Raw genomic sequence first — 15,836 nt, 5'->3', positions numbered from 1 at the left:
CGTTTAATGCCGGCCCTTCTTCGCAAATTGCCGACGGTCCTCTCAAGTCTAAACTCCGTCTGTCTAGTTGTTCGCCTCACTTCCCGTCGCCGAGTCTCGCTGGTGGTCTCGAGGGACTGGTATTTACTCTTGCTAATAATTATACCAAAGAGTACTTGGTCCAAGTCAAATCTGCTACTCCCTCCCTCTCTTCCGCCATTGACGGCTGCTCTGACTCTCTCTCTCTCTCTCTCTCTCCGACGCATCTTAATCGGAAAAGCACAAGCTCACGCTCAGCTCCTACGAATTCCGGAGGGTCGGAATTCGATCGGTTTCGGGTAGGGATTTTGCTGTTCGTTTCTCACTTCTCTACTATTTCTTCTTATGAATTCAATTTGGGGTTGCAGCTTATTCGCTTGTCTTATAACTAAGGGAGATGAAATAAGATGAAAACACTCAATTGATTTTCATTTTTTATCTGCTTTCCTTAGCTTTTTAGTAGTTCTAGGTTATTTGTGTCAACATCTGATTTCACGATTGTATCGTGCCGCCTTTGTCAGTCGTGTAATGATCCAGGTTTGACCAGTTCCCATTTCCCAGTGCTAGAATCATCAGAGCCTCGTCGGCGAAGCTCATAAGGCATCCCCGGTACCTCAAAACCAACGAAAAGATGATAGCGTTCGACAGTACTATCATCTCCTGCATAGCTCAAACACAAGACAAGATGGAATTTGCATCAAAAGGGTACCTGGAAACATGAAATTCTTGGAATTTTAATGACGATCTGGTACTCTGGTAGATTGTTTTGCTTTGATCATGACTGTTGACTTCGTGCCAGATTCAAATGAAGAATATTTATGAGAGTTTGGTGTCTGAAGTTTAATGGGTACGCCGATAGAAGATGGCCAAGATGAAAGCTCTACAGATTGTACGTGTATTTGGGGGAATTAAACAAAAAAGACTATTATGCCCTTAGATTTCACGGCTGAGACGGACAAACTTAACGAAAGGACTATTGGAGGTCAATTTTGAAATTCAGAGGATGACGGAAGGTCAAAACGAAAGTTTAGGACCATTGATGGCGGAACCACTAAACTCGAAGGATCTTGGCTGGTATTTACTCTTTTACAAAATTATGATCATTCAGCATGTAAATTATGTATTTTTGACTCAGATCCATCTTGCAAGGACAATAATATTTGACTTAACTTGTTGGAATTTGATCGGATGTTTGCCGGCTATAACCCTAATTGACCTGCAACCACAAGTTACCAACAGGTTAGTGCATTTAGAACATTCATTGTTCTAAAATAACATGTTAGTGAGTTTAATTACAACTCCTAAAAGTTTAAGACTTAATTGACTTTTTGGATAAAGTTTAGGGGTTTTTTGACTATTATTATTATTATTATTATTATTATTATTATTATTGTTGTTGTTGTTGTTGTTGTTCTTGTGTGAATTGGGCATCAAAGTCATCAAAAGCCATATTAATGTGGCATTTCAATCCCCTTTAATTTGGAGGTTACTAACAATAACATCTCAAATGAAAATAATTACACTTTTTTTTTAAAGTTTAATTATTTAATTGAAGTTTTTTTTTTTTTTTTTTTTTTTTTTTTTTGTATTTTTTATTTTTTAGTTTGATGGCTTTATTACACTTTATAAATAATAAATAATTTAAGAGTTTAACAGGGCGTTTGGTTGAAGGGAATTTAATTCACTTCCCACTTAATTCCCACCTAATTTCAAAGGTCATAAAATTCCCTTGTTTGGTTGAAAAGAATTGCAATTCCATGGAATTGTATTCCCCTATTTTCATGGGATTAAAATCCCATGTCGAGATTTTATTTTCGGGAATTTTAAGGAAAAAAAAAAAAGAAGATAGTGATGAGTCAAAATTACTCTTTTCTTTTTTAACCTAAAATTAATGCCTAACCACAACACTGAACATTTTTGACTTTATACTACTTATTCCCTTTCAATTCCCATGTTTACCAAACATTGGAATTGAAATTCCCAGTAGTTCTATTCCTGTAAACTAAACACTGAAATTTAAATTTTCACTTTGTTTCAGTAATTCATCTCCCATGAAATTACAATTTCTTTCCACGTAATTCTCCATCTCGAACCAAACGTCCTATTTTTTCTTTATCCCTAGAACTTTTCTTCAAATTTTAATAGGGCTAACGCCACAAACACGTGGCATGAAACGGAATGTGACGCCGTCAATCGGATATTTAAGCTAAACCCAAAATTATTGGCGGGGAACTCCCTGTCATAATTCATAAACCCTAGCACGCTTTCTCCTCCCCGACGGGCTCCGCCTTACTGCTCGGAATTCTTTGAACTTTTGAGTGCTTCGTTCGTAATCGAGTTCTCATGGTTCACCATTGTTTTTGATTAGATATATGTAAAATGGAGCAGAGATTGGCTAATTCCTGGAGGTTGACTGTGAACGACAAGCAATTCATCGAAAACGCTTTGGTTTCCGACCTCAGAGTCGACGGCCGGCGCCCTTTCGATTATAGACGGCTCACTATCAAGTTTGGCAGGTAAGAATGTTACTTCCATTCTCAGTTGGCTTTTATTTTGATTTTATTCAGTATTGAGAATGTGGTGTTATTAGTCACTGACGTCCAACTATGTAGTATTGTAGTGAGTAGTGACCTTGATATGAATCTGTTCTATGGACTGGAAAATCTATAGTTGCGAGTATTGAAATGGAGTAGTGTTGAGTGCTTAACAGCCGGTGAATCATGAATGTAGTGTTAAAGTCTTACCGCATTTTTTTTTTTTTTTTTTGGGTTGGCTGTATGTTATAATGAAATTGACTTTACAATGTGCTAGCTTGGAGTTTGATTCATAAAATTTTGAGATTCATGGGAGTTCATGGCAGATCACAGTAATTAAAGTTACTAGCTCTTTGGATAGTGGAGAACATATTCTCAAAGTTTCATGGTTACTGGATAGAAATGAAGGAATTATATGCCAATATGTGGATAGTTTGCATAATGGAAATTTAATGTATGACATATAGTTGCTCAGAATGTTATTATTCTTTCTATTTTATTCTTTCAAGTCATTAGCCTTCAGACTGTTGAATGTGCAGAGATGATGGCTCATCAGAGGTGCAGCTGGGGCACACACATGTGATGGGAGTTGTTACTTCTCAATTAGTGCAACCTTATCGTGAAAGACCTAATGAGGGAACCCTTGCAATCTATACTGAGTTTTCTCCAATGGCTGATCCTTCATTTGAGGCAGGCCGTCCTGGAGAGTCCGCTGTGGAGTTGGGACGCATAATTGATCGTGGATTGAGGTAATTTTCTTTTAATCTTCTCTTAAAGAAGTATGACATGATCTTGGATAGTAAGAGAACTGTGTTGTTGAGGTGCAAGATATTGAATTACAGATAAACTAAAACATTTTAGGAAGAATAAGCAATGAACATTTGTAAAGAAGAAGGTTTTGATGTTTGATGTAATACGTTCACTTTTCTATTAACTTTGTATTTTATTTAAGGTTTAACATTGCCTAATGGATAATTTCCTCAAGTAATAGTGAAATTCTATGAGAGTGACAGAGTGTCATGAACCACTCGAGTATCTGCTAATGAAGATTGAACATGCAGGGAAAGCCGAGCTGTAGATACTGAGTCTCTCTGTGTTGTTGCTGGGAAATGGGTTTGGGCTATTCGTATTGATCTTCACATTCTAGACAATGGAGGGTAAGTTGTAATGTGTTTATGACTTATTATATTTGTCCGACTCAAGACCTAGAATCTAATTATTTTTTCCCCACTTTCTGAGAATAGGAATCTTGTTGATGCTGCCAATATTGCTGCCTTAGCTGCTCTCTCAACATTTCGTAGACCTGAATGCACCTTGGGAGGAGAAGATGGTCCGGAAGTGATAATGCATCCACCTGAGGTCTGCTTCTTGGTTTTGCTCCTTCTCCTTACTATTGGAAAGCTACCAATTTACATTTTTGTTCCCTCACCATGTTTTAGTCTACTTGATTTGTTTCTAAAAGAACTTACAGTTGAGTTGTGTACTTGTTACACCGCACAGGTTATGGAGCCCCTTCCTTTGATTATACACCATATGCCTATAGCAGTCACCTTTGCATTTATCGGTAAAGATAACATTGTGGTAAGCTTGGATAAAACACCTCCCTAAGGGTCCGTTTGGAAAGCTGGAAAATGACTCATTTTCCAGAAAACATTTTCCTTTCCTGTGTTTGGTTGCATTCTGGAAAACTGTATTGGTGTGTTTGGTTCATTTTATGCGAAATGAGTAGAATTGTATAATTAAACATTTTAAATATTTTATTTAGAATATAAAAAAATATATAATAATATTATTTATAAAAAAAATGATGTCTGGCGGAAACCATGCCTTGCCTTGAGTGTTGGCGGAAGTCATTTTCTGCCAAAATGCCTTCATTTTCCCCGGTCAACGGAAAATGTTTTCTGTTGACTGGATTTTCCTATTGCAACCAAACACTTGAAACTCGGAAAACATTTTCCAGAAGTCATTTTCCCGGTTTCCAAACGGACCCTAAGTTTTGACTCAATTAGGTGCATTTATGGAGATTTGGTTGCTAATTTATTTCTCTTCCATTGTACTGGCCCCCCCAGGTGATAGATCCAACTCATTTTGAAGAGGCTGTAATGGGAGCTAGAATCACTGCCACCCTAAATGCAAATGGTGATGTTTGTGCAATCCAAAAGGCTGGAGGAGATGGTATTGTGCAGGCTGTTATAATGCAATGCCTACGCATTGCCTCAGTAAAGGCTTCAGATATAACGAGCAAGATAAAGAATGCGGTATGTGATAATTTGTTAAGTAGAAACCTTCGGCTTCCATATTTGCCTAAACACTTTCTTACAGATAGGTCCTATGTTACAGGTTATAAATCACCTTTTATAGTGTGAAAACAATAAAATACATTTGCCGCTAGATTTTAGTTCAGCGGAATTGGCTGGGTTTCAGATGTTTTAGTCACTGTATCTTACTGAGCCTTTTGGCAGGACTATTCACCCCTCACTCGCTCTCCTTAGAGCTTTCATACTATATCCACAATAGGTTCAAAACAGCAGAATACTATATATATATCATCTTTTAATTTTATTTGCATTGGCATACATAATGTGCAGGTTGAATCATACAACACAGAAAGGGCTCTTAGAAAGATCAAGCGGCATAGACCTGCTATTGCTGCAGTTAGTGTTAGTGATCATGGTCATGGGGGAATCAACGATTTGACTAAACAAAATAGAAAAGAAAGGGTAAAATCAGAGGAGTGCGGCGTCAGTCAAAGTAATGACATGGATGTTGAACCGCAATCTTCAGAGTCAGATAGAAGTAGCGGGGGAGTTGGAGAAGATCAAAACATGCAGGCAGATCCCACCGAGAAGTCATACGAAACAGAACCAGGACAACCACATGCAGATATTAATTCAACAGCTTCATTAATGGTGGCACATGGAAGTGCAACACCAACTGAAAGAGACAACACTTCCGTGGGTGCTGTAAAGCCTAAGCGCAAGCGAAAGAAGAAGAAAGGGTCAAATGCAAATGCCGGTGCAATTTAAAGGATATCCGGAGTCTTTCCTCACCAAGGTTCTTGATTAAGTGCCCTCTTCCTTGATCAAACTTTGCTTCACCTTCCCCTGATCCCATATATGTTCCATATAGTCTTCCAGTACTCTGTATTATTTATTTTGGTTCTAATGCAGTATGACTTATTCTGTAGTGGAGATCAATTTCTGTGAGTCACTGTATTTTCCTTTGAGCTATTGAAATTGCAAATTCAAGAAAAATATGCATTTTTGACAATACCTTTTGTTATTTGAGTTCTACTATGCGTATTCCCAAATTCTACTCCCTTACTTCTACTCCATGAGGTGACAAATAAAGATTTGTTATTTTCATCATGTGAGTCAACAAGAAAGTGTCTACATCAAAAACATGTAAGAGGGAATAAAAGTTGGAAGTATAAAATTGGAGTGTACCAAATATTTTCGTTGTTATTTTATTACACAATTTTTAGGTGATTGTTTTCATGTCTGGTCTGAAGTGAAGTGATTTGAAATATTTTTATATTCTGAATCACAGTTGAAAAGATGTTAAATTTATGACTTTTATATATGATAGGACAGACTGAATTGAAAAGTTGTTGATAAATATTAAATTTCTGATTTTCTAAGACAAGATTTTTTATGTTTTCATAAAAAAAAGAGACAATCATATGAGAATCACGTTTATCCATTAGTCATATGTATTTATTTATAGATTTTTTATATGAGAATCACGTTTATCCATTAGTCATATGTATTTATTTATAGATTAAAATTGAGAACTGCGGGTTGTAATCGCTTAGATCGAGGCGTTATTTCCTAGGTTCATATACAATTTAAGCAGGCCAATTTTCTGTATTATTTTTAATATGCATTTAATGCACATTTTCTGTATTATTTTTATTATGCATTTAATGCACCTAAAAATAAAATTCTTACGGAGTATTTATTTATTTATTTATTTTTATAGGCGTTGCCGCATTAATCAAGTTAAGGGGTGTATAATCGGTTAATCGAAGTTTTTAAAGATTTAATCGTTAACTAAATCGAATTTTGTATTACCGAATTAATCGAATTAATTTTTTTTTTTAAATTTAACCAATTAATTGAAATTTTTTAAGTTAAAATTTTAAATATTTAAAATAATACCTATAATAATAATAAATTTAATTAAAATAATACTTATAATAATAAATTCATAAAAAAATATACAAACACAATATCATAATAATATTACAAACATAAAAGCACAAATTATAAAGTCCAAATATATATATATATATATATATATATATATATATATATATATATAATTTTGATTAACTGATAGTTTCGAACCGAATTAACCATTAACTGAAATTTTGCAAATCTTTTAATCATTAACTGAATTTTTTTTTATTAAAAAACGATTAACTAAAATTCTTCGATTGGGTGGTTATTGGTTAATCGAACTTTAACTGAAGTTTGGACACCTCTAGATCAAGTTGGTATATAAAATCCTTCGCCTGCAAGGAATCCAACAAAATAATCTTCAAAGACAAATTTTTGGTAAGACGAAATTTCAATTTTGGTCATATGACTATATGGATCTTGTTAATTTCAGTCATTGACTTTTAAAAGTGTCAATTTAGTACCATGACTATGTAATTTTTGTCAATTTTGATCACTCCGGTCAAATTGCCGGCTAAATTTCGCCGAAAAATAATAATGGTAAAAAAATTGAGGTTATTTTAGTCTTTTTGCATGTATTGTTTTTTTTTTCCTCCCCATTTCTTTCCAATATCCGGCCTTCAATCTCCACCGTCCCAGCTGCCACTGCCGGAATTAACTAATTCCGTCACATACCCAATTTTGGTCACTGCTTGTTTCTTAAATTAAATTAAATTAACACTCTTTTCTGTGATTCTGTCTGATCTGCAGAGGAATAAGTAGCTAAGAGCATCCACATCAGCTGGAAAGATTTAGGAGTTATTTGTGGGCCCCAGCATCCACCTCATTCTCCACTATCTCACTCAATCACAAATAACTCTTCTCCACATCAGTTTGAGATATTTAGGAGTTATTTGTGGACCCCACCATTTAACTCACTATATTTTAATTATTTCTTTATCTATTTTATTTATAAATTTATATTTTATTTCTTTCTCTATTTTACTCCAACATGCCTACGAGATTGGAAGTATTGTCTTTTTTCATTATGATAAAAGAAATTGAGTAGAAATTGAAAGAATTATAGAAATGAATTGTGAGAGTGGGATAAAATGTAAAAAAATTGTGAAGACATGTGGTATTTATAGATGAATATATATTATATTTTTTTTTTATTTAAAGTATCCGTTGCCAGCAACGGTCGGAAATGTGACCGTTGCCGGCAACCGATACAAATCTGGCCGTTGCTCGGCCAGCAACGGCCAGATTTGTATTAAATGAGAGTGGCCGCCAGCTGGCGGCCACTCTCAATCGCCCAGCCGGGCGCGTGTCGCACACGCGCCAGGCTGGGTGGTCAGTGAGACGCAACACTGCTTCTCACTGCTTTATTGCTTTTTTTTTTTTTTTTTTTTTTTTTTTTTTTTTTTGAGAATCTCCCTACATTTGCAGGGAGATTATTTTTCAATTATCTCATGTCCACACTAGCTATTATCTCATGAAGGGAAGATTTAATTCTGAATTCTCCCCACAATATCCACAAGTGTGGATGCTCTAATACAATTGGTGAATGAGTAATACTAAGTGTCACATCAATGAAATTTTAGCCTTTTAATTTAGCAACTCAGAACAATTGGTGAATGAGTAGCTAATACAATTATAAAACTGAAAGTATAGTTTTTTTTTTTTTTTTTTTTTAAGAAAAAGAAAAATTACACTTTTAATCAATAAGTTATAGGATAATTCTAGTATTCATTTTTATTTGTTGGCCGTGCTTACTTTTCGTTCATAAATTATAACTAATGTTATAAATATCGTTTTTTTTTCCTAACATGTCGTGTTCAATCTTCTTGTCTGTAAACTATAGCTGACGTTACAAATTTCGTACCTAATATTTTGTTAGAAAAATAACGAAATTTACAATGTCAGTTATTAACTTCCGAACGAAAAGTGAGCATACTTAACAAGTATGGACGAATTTTATCATTACTTTAAAGAGCCAAAGTGTAACTTTTCCTTCTTTTTTAACACAACTCAACTCAGAACAATTAATAAATGAGTTGCTAACACAATTACATCGAAAGAGTAGTTATTATATTGTATCATTTGTATGTATGCATTTGAGGGTTTTTTTTTTTTTTTTTTTTTTTTTTTTTTTCATTAATAAAATGGTGGGTTTCCAAGTTCTCAAGGCACCTCCATGACCATGGTTTTATTTGATGGTAGTTGAGGAAGACTAGTGGTTATAATTAATGATCATCAAGAATTGCAGGTAAAAAGCAAGCTCCAAATCCGACATTGCATAGGGACAGAGTCGGCTAAAAGTCCCATAAATGCAATCAATTCTCCATTGTCACAACTGCACCACCGCAGCTGCAACTGTACACACCACCATCCCCACATTAAAGTCTCCCCACCCCCCATCACTTTCCACTCATATCCCCCATTGCCATAAACCTTGCCCCATATCTCTTTATGTTCTTATATTTGGTGTGTATGAGTATGTGTATGTATACCCAGAGATGCAAGACTTGAGCTTTTTGGATTTTTGCTGATTTTTGAGGGCTACAAAGGTGTGATATACAACTGGGCAGTGTTCATCATCAAGATTGGAGGGGCATTGGTGGTTGGGTTGCTTAAAGATTTGAGCTTTGCATAGGGGGGGTCATGGAGATAGAGGCGGCGGGTGGTGGGGGTGGTAGAGGAGGGGATATTGAGAGAGGGGTGGTGCATAGGCAGGGGGTGGCTTACTTGGTGTGGGAAGACTTAACAGTGGTGCTTCCAAATTTTGGACAAGGCCCAACCAAGAAGCTGCTTCAAGGGATCAGTGGGTATGCTGAACCTGGTAGGATTATGGCCATTATGGGTCCTTCTGGCTCTGGCAAATCCACCCTTCTTGATTCCTTAGCAGGTCCTCTCTCTCTCTCTCTCTCTCTCTTGTTTCTGTAAACTATGCTTTTAGCCCGCATAGGCTCAGTTGGTCACAGGAATAAAGTTTGAAAATAATGACTCGAGATTGAGTCTCACTGACGTCAGTGTGGGAGCAACCCTCAATTTGAGGGGCTCCTTGTGTCCTATGTGTTCAGCTGAGTTACCATGATTTACATCCTTTCACAGATAATCTGTCGGGCAGGGATGTGGGGGCCTTGGGTTGGGGATTCAACATTTTGGAAACAATGTAAACTATGCTTTTATGGGGCTTGTGTGACTAAGAAGTGCAAACTGGTCTTAACATTTGACAGTGATCATCTGTTTTTGAGTTGTCTTACTTACTTAATCACTTTGCTATGATAGTAGTTGAGAAAGCATGATAGTGTAAAAACATATGTAAACAATCTAAGTTTGTTTTGCATGTAGAATTCTCTTGATGTCACTAAAGACAACAAAAGTGGAGCATATATAGATGTCATCAAGACAACCTTAATTTGGAAAAATTGTTGCTACACATTCATTGGTCCTCTATAGCAGTGTCTGATCTTTTGTGGGCTTTTATTGATCATATCTCTGGAGCTAGGAGTGATGAGAGGAGGGGTGGGTGGGGGTTGTGAGGAAACCAAAATCTTTCTTTTATTTTGGCTGTATTGATTTTCTTGGAGTTTTCGTTTTTTTCTGTTCATCTAGAATGAACTTCAGAAGTTCAGATCTTGTTTCTTTCTAGAAAAGAAAAATTTAATTTTCTTGAAAAAGACAGTTTTGACACTTGAACTACCATTTCCTTTTTGAGGGGAGGGCAGATTATGTCATTAATTAAAAAAAGGATGATGGAGAACTCATAATAAAGTGCTTCAATTGAGAGATGAAGGTGTGATTGATGCATTTGTTTATTTAATTTTTAGAGTGAAGTACAATTAAATGATCCACATTTTAAAAAAAAGCCATTTTTCTTGACCTTCACTCCCTAGTTATTAGGATATCAAAAAACAACAAAAATATCAGTGTCGATTATCATCATATTCATGAGTTGCTACGGTAAGATTTCAAGGTAGATCAGATGTGAAATTCTTCATTTTCACCCCTACGGTTTTTGGGGTTGAAATGTTACATAATGTATTGTCACGTTGTGTAATGAATGTGACACAGTGGCTCAATTAAGTTGGTTCTGACTAAACTCCTAAAGTGGTTAGGCACAGGACATTTGAATAAATGAAAGAATACTGACTTAACCAACTATCTGAGCATGGTGTATTTATTTCTGTGCATGAATTTACATTCATATTATCTCTATTCTATCTTCTTTTTTTTTTTTTTTTTTTTTTTTTTTTTTTTTCTTATATTGCCTTTTTCTTTCTCTTTCCCTCGTGTGAGACATTATGCATAATGGTATTGATTATAGTCCACTGTAGTTGATGTTATGATGTTCCCATGTAGCTGCAGAGGTATCGGTTTAACACAGAACCTGTTTCAGGAAGGGTATTTTTATGGCCCGGGGCCTAACAAGATGGGAATTAAACTTGCTAAACTAGTAGTTGGCAATTAACGGACTTTCTAAAGTAATCTTTTAGACATCATGAGTTCTCTCTGATCTAACGTAATTGCTGAAGTTCTCATGACAAATTCTATACTATTTGATAAGCTCACAATTGATAAATGTTTCTACGATGATTCGAGAAGTATAATTAGGGAATTAGCTACCTAATATGCTGCCACTCCTTTCGATTGTTGAATAATGCTTGGTCTAATTGCAGGTAGGCTGGCCAGCAATGTTGTCATGACTGGTAATATTCTTCTTAATGGGAAGAAGAGGCGACTGGACTATGGTGTTGTCGTAAGTAGCTTCTTTTTGAGCAGTTTATTCTTAATTCAGGTTTTTTTTTTTTTTTTTTTTTTTTTTTTTTTGCCTTCGGCTCTGTTTGGTAAATGGTTGTTAGCTGATTGGATATTTAGATTAGAGGGTATGACTAGTTGATAACATTAGCTGATTGTAGATAGGTGTTTGGTAAATTAACTGTTAGCTGATAGCTGTTCTGTATAAATTCTTTTCTCAAAAAGCTAATTGAAAAAGTTGCTTTTGAGCAGCTTTTTGAATTTTAGCATTTTGGAGTTACAAAAAGCTGATTAACCAAACACTTATATTGGTTTTTTAACCAAGCGAAACACAGCTAATACTGGTCAAATAAGCCAAAATTAGCTGATAAGCTATCACAAGATTCTTTGTAATTTTTCCATGGCTGTCTGTGTATTACAGGCTTATGTTACACAAGAGGATGTGTTGCTGGGAACACTAACGCCTAGGGAAGCTATCACATATTCAGCCAAACTGCGGCTCCCAACTACCATGACTAATCAAGACATAAAAGAAATTGTCGAGGGGACGATCATGGAAATGGGGCTTCTAGATTGCGCTGATCGGCTGGTAGGGAATTGGCAGCTGAGAGGCATAAGTGGCGGGGAGAAGAAGAGGCTAAGCATTGCGCTCGAGATTCTTGTGAGACCTCGCATACTCTTTCTCGATGAGCCAACTAGCGGTCTTGACAGCGCTTCAGCCTTCTTCGTGGTCCAAGCTCTTAAGAACATTTGTCGGGATGGAAGAACAGTCGTCTCTTCTATTCATCAGCCTAGTAGTGAAGTTTTCGCGTTGTTTGATGACCTCTATTTGCTATCTGGAGGCGAGACTGTTTATTTTGGAGAAGCGAAAACGGCTATTCAGGTAATGACCATATGGATATATATCTGTTAAGAGTCCCACATTGATAAAATAAGAGAGAACATATGGGTTTATAAGGCCATGGGTTAGATTAACTAATTTGTTGGATTTAATCTTTTAGTGGTTTGACCCATAAACACACAAAGAATGTTGAGAATTCTGCTCCAGAAATTTCGGTCTGTTCAAGATTTCTTGTTTTCTTTTTTCAGTTCTTTGCTGAAGCGGGGTTTCCATGTCCGAGTAGAAGAAATCCGTCTGACCACTTTCTACGTTGCATCAATTCTGATTTCGACATTGTGACAGCAACATTAAAAGGCTCAATGCGGCTTCGTGTAAGAATGAAATTGTAGCGACTAATGATCGTTCTTTCTAGTACTAATTTAACACATTGTAGAATGGTATTTTCTGTTTATATGATTATCTGGTATTGTGTTTACAGGAAACACACAAAAGCGATTATCTGATGAATATGGCTACTGCTGAGATCAAAGCTATGCTTGTTGAAAAGTTTAGACGATCGGAATACGGTGCGAGGGCCAGATCTAGGATGAAAGAACTCTCGAAAATCGTAAGTGTTTCAAGGTCAAATGTCTTGGCTGTGGACTAGTTAAGTAAAATGCCGATGTGTTGCATTGAGATGTTACATGTTCTCGGTTGCATTGACTAAATACATCTTATTTATTCAATTTGAGTGCCCATCTTAGTATGTTGGATGGAGGCCGCTGAAGGGCCAAGTCCAGCACCAGGTGGCTAGGAGAATTGTTGGGCGGAGACCAAAAGGGCCAAGTCCAGTACCCTGTCTCTTGAAAAAGTGGCGGTATAAAGAAATAAAGTTGCGCATTTGCTACGAGATATAGTTTTTGGCGTAGTGGTAAGCACTTGATCCTAACAAGTGGTATCAAAACCAGGTCACGGGTGTCAGGTCCCGGGGGGAGGGGGGAGAGGTGGAAATTGTTGGGCGGATGAGGGGCCACTTGATCTTAACAAGTGGTATCAGAATCAGGTCACGGGTGGCAGGTCCTTGGGGGGGGGGGGGGGTGGGGAGGAGTGGAAATTGTTGGGTGGATGAAGGGCCAAGTCCAGCACCACCAAGGGATTGTTGGGCGGAGGCCCTACCTCTCAAAAATTGACAGTATAAGACGTAGTGGTAAGCGTTTGATCCTAACATAGTATATTCATTTTATGCAGCAAGATATCGAGATAGAAACGATAAAAGGAAGCCAAGCTGGATGGGGGAAGCAACTTGTGACATTGACTCAGAGATCCTTTAAAAACATGACACGGGATATGGGATATTATTGGTCACGCATAGTTATTTATATACTTGTATCTATAAGTGTTGGTACCCTATTTTTTCGTGTTGGGACCAGTTATACAGCCATCTTGGCTCGGGGAGCTTGTGGTGGATTCGTAACGGGATACATGACTTTCATGTCCATCGGGGGCTTCCCTTCGTTTATAGAAGAAATGAGAGTAAGCAACCTTATTTTGCCCCTCCACATTTACTTATCTTTGTTCGGGAGTTAAAACTATTTTGTTTCTCGTCAGATCTTTACCAAAGAAAGGCTCAATGGACACTACGGAGTTGGAGCGTTTATACTATCAAACTTCCTTTCTTCCTTCCCATTTTTGGTCGCGGTTTCAGCCATTACGGGGACCATCACGTTTTACATGGTGTTCCAGGCCAGCTTTTCTCAATACGTCTTCTTTTGCCTAAACCTGTTTGGGTGTATTGCCATGGTCGAAAGCTGCATGATGATCGTAGCTTCACTGGTCCCCAACTTTTTAATGGGAATCATTACTGGCGCTGGTGTTCTTGTAAGCTAAGCCAAACGAACCTTTATCCCCTCGAACGATCAAACTATTGCGAAATCTTTACCATAAACGTTAATTTTTGCAGGGAATTATGATGATGACTGCTGGATTTTTCCGCTTGCTGGCTGATCTTCCCAAAGTGTTTTGGCGCTATCCAGTTTCATTCATAGGTTACGGCGCATGGTCCCTACAGGTAAGAGGAATGAACTGAAAAACTGGAATTCGTTGGTATTCATAGCTAGATCATTGCCTTTAAGGGGATGCATATCTTATAGTCGGTCCGATTTCTTAGTTGAGCGTAGTATATAAATGTGCAATCTCACTATTAGGTTAAACGTTGGTTGAAATAGAGCACATCCTTGAACTTGGTATGGGGGCCTTAATGCACTTTGTTGAGCATGTTAAAAGTCCCACATTGATAAAATAAGAGAGAACATATGGATTTATAAGGCCATGAGTTAGACTAGCTAATTGGTTTGATTTAATTTTTAGTGTAGTTTGGTTCATGTGCATTATAGCCCAATTGAGTGACCCTAGACAGAACTTGGTATTGGGGCCTAGTGAGTGTATTCCCGCCATTTGTTTAAGCTTGTAGTTGAGTTTTCGTGCATTGTGGGTGCAGGGTGCCTACAAGAATGACATGATTGGGCTCGTGTTTGATCCATTAATCCCCGGGGATCCAACGCTGAAGGGCGAGGATGTCCTCAAAACCATGTTCAAATTACCAATGGATCATTCCAAGTGGTGGGATCTACTCGCCTTGTACTGCCTAATCGTCGTTTACAGGCTCGTGTTCTTCATCGTCCTCAAAGTAAAGGAACGTGCACTACCATTCTTCCGGTCTGTATACGCCAAGAGGACTTTGCATCGGCTCAGCAAGCGGCCCTCGCTCATGAGGCGCCCGTCTCTGTCTCTGTCCTCGAAAAGGTACCATAACTTCCGCTCACTATCGTCTCAAGAAGGCCTCGGCTCTCCAACTCCTTAGGCACAAAAGGTTCATTAGGGAGAAATAAGATATGATAAGAGTGAAGTTTTGAGGCATTTGTGATGTTCATATACCATTACTTATAACAATTTGTGACATATTGTTGGTTTGATCACTTTGATCTGATCAAGTTTCTGCAGTCTTTATGTTGCAATGAAAAGTACTTTGTGTAATAAGTTCTCATAGAATTATCAATATACAATTATGTGTGTCTTTTTTTTTTTTTTTTTTTTTTTTTTTTTTTTTTTTTTACTTGAAACAATTAATATGTAGTAATTCAATTGCAATGTTGGTCCATCAATAGATAAAAACATTATAATCTGAGTTTGGGAATTCAAAATTCTCTCTCAGTTCGTATAGAAAAACTAATATGACCAGCACTTTCTTCTTTAATTGGGTGTGTATGGGGTAAAATTCGGTTTGTGACCCTAGTCAACAAATGACCACAAGCAAATCAGTCTAGATTGTTCATAGTTAACTGAATCAAATAAAAAAGATCAATAGACCGTTTCTGTTGGAAGTCAAACATGTAGCCTTATGATTATTAAGTTAATAGTCTGATTAACTTGACTGAAATTATTCTATGTGGTGAAAATTTCACTTTATGAGAATTCATATATCATTTTCATGTTGGTGAGTAAGTTAGGACACCTAAGTTTTCCTCTTAAATTTTGGGTCACATG

General features: G+C 36.9%; 2 protein-coding genes across 2 annotated transcripts; both read left to right on the top strand.

The window, feature by feature from the left end:
• Positions 1–2,248: 2,248 nt before the first annotated feature.
• Positions 2,249–5,822, top strand: LOC109152371 (exosome complex component RRP45A-like). The gene is made up of 7 exons (XM_019300017.1): positions 2,249–2,534; positions 3,092–3,301; positions 3,614–3,709; positions 3,797–3,911; positions 4,053–4,133; positions 4,622–4,810; positions 5,141–5,822. Exons 1-7 carry the CDS (start codon positions 2,398–2,400, stop codon positions 5,576–5,578), a joined length of 1,266 nt encoding a protein of 421 aa, XP_019155562.1. The 5' UTR covers positions 2,249–2,397; the 3' UTR covers positions 5,579–5,822.
• A 3,217-nt stretch (positions 5,823–9,039) lies between these two features.
• On the top strand, positions 9,040–15,384 carry LOC109152370 (ABC transporter G family member 15-like). The gene is made up of 9 exons (XM_019300016.1): positions 9,040–9,620; positions 11,395–11,474; positions 11,895–12,356; positions 12,563–12,685; positions 12,793–12,921; positions 13,542–13,826; positions 13,902–14,171; positions 14,254–14,361; positions 14,791–15,384. Exons 1-9 carry the CDS (start codon positions 9,377–9,379, stop codon positions 15,151–15,153), a joined length of 2,064 nt encoding a protein of 687 aa, XP_019155561.1. The 5' UTR covers positions 9,040–9,376; the 3' UTR covers positions 15,154–15,384.
• The last annotated feature ends 452 nt before the right edge of the window (positions 15,385–15,836 follow it).

This window comes from Ipomoea nil, unplaced genomic scaffold, assembly GCF_001879475.1.
Source record: "Ipomoea nil cultivar Tokyo-kokei standard unplaced genomic scaffold, Asagao_1.1 scaffold2403, whole genome shotgun sequence".
NCBI lineage: Eukaryota > Viridiplantae > Streptophyta > Magnoliopsida > Solanales > Convolvulaceae > Ipomoea > Ipomoea nil.
The sequence above is the reverse complement of the archived record's forward strand: the minus strand, read 5'-3'. Positions and strand labels throughout refer to the sequence as shown.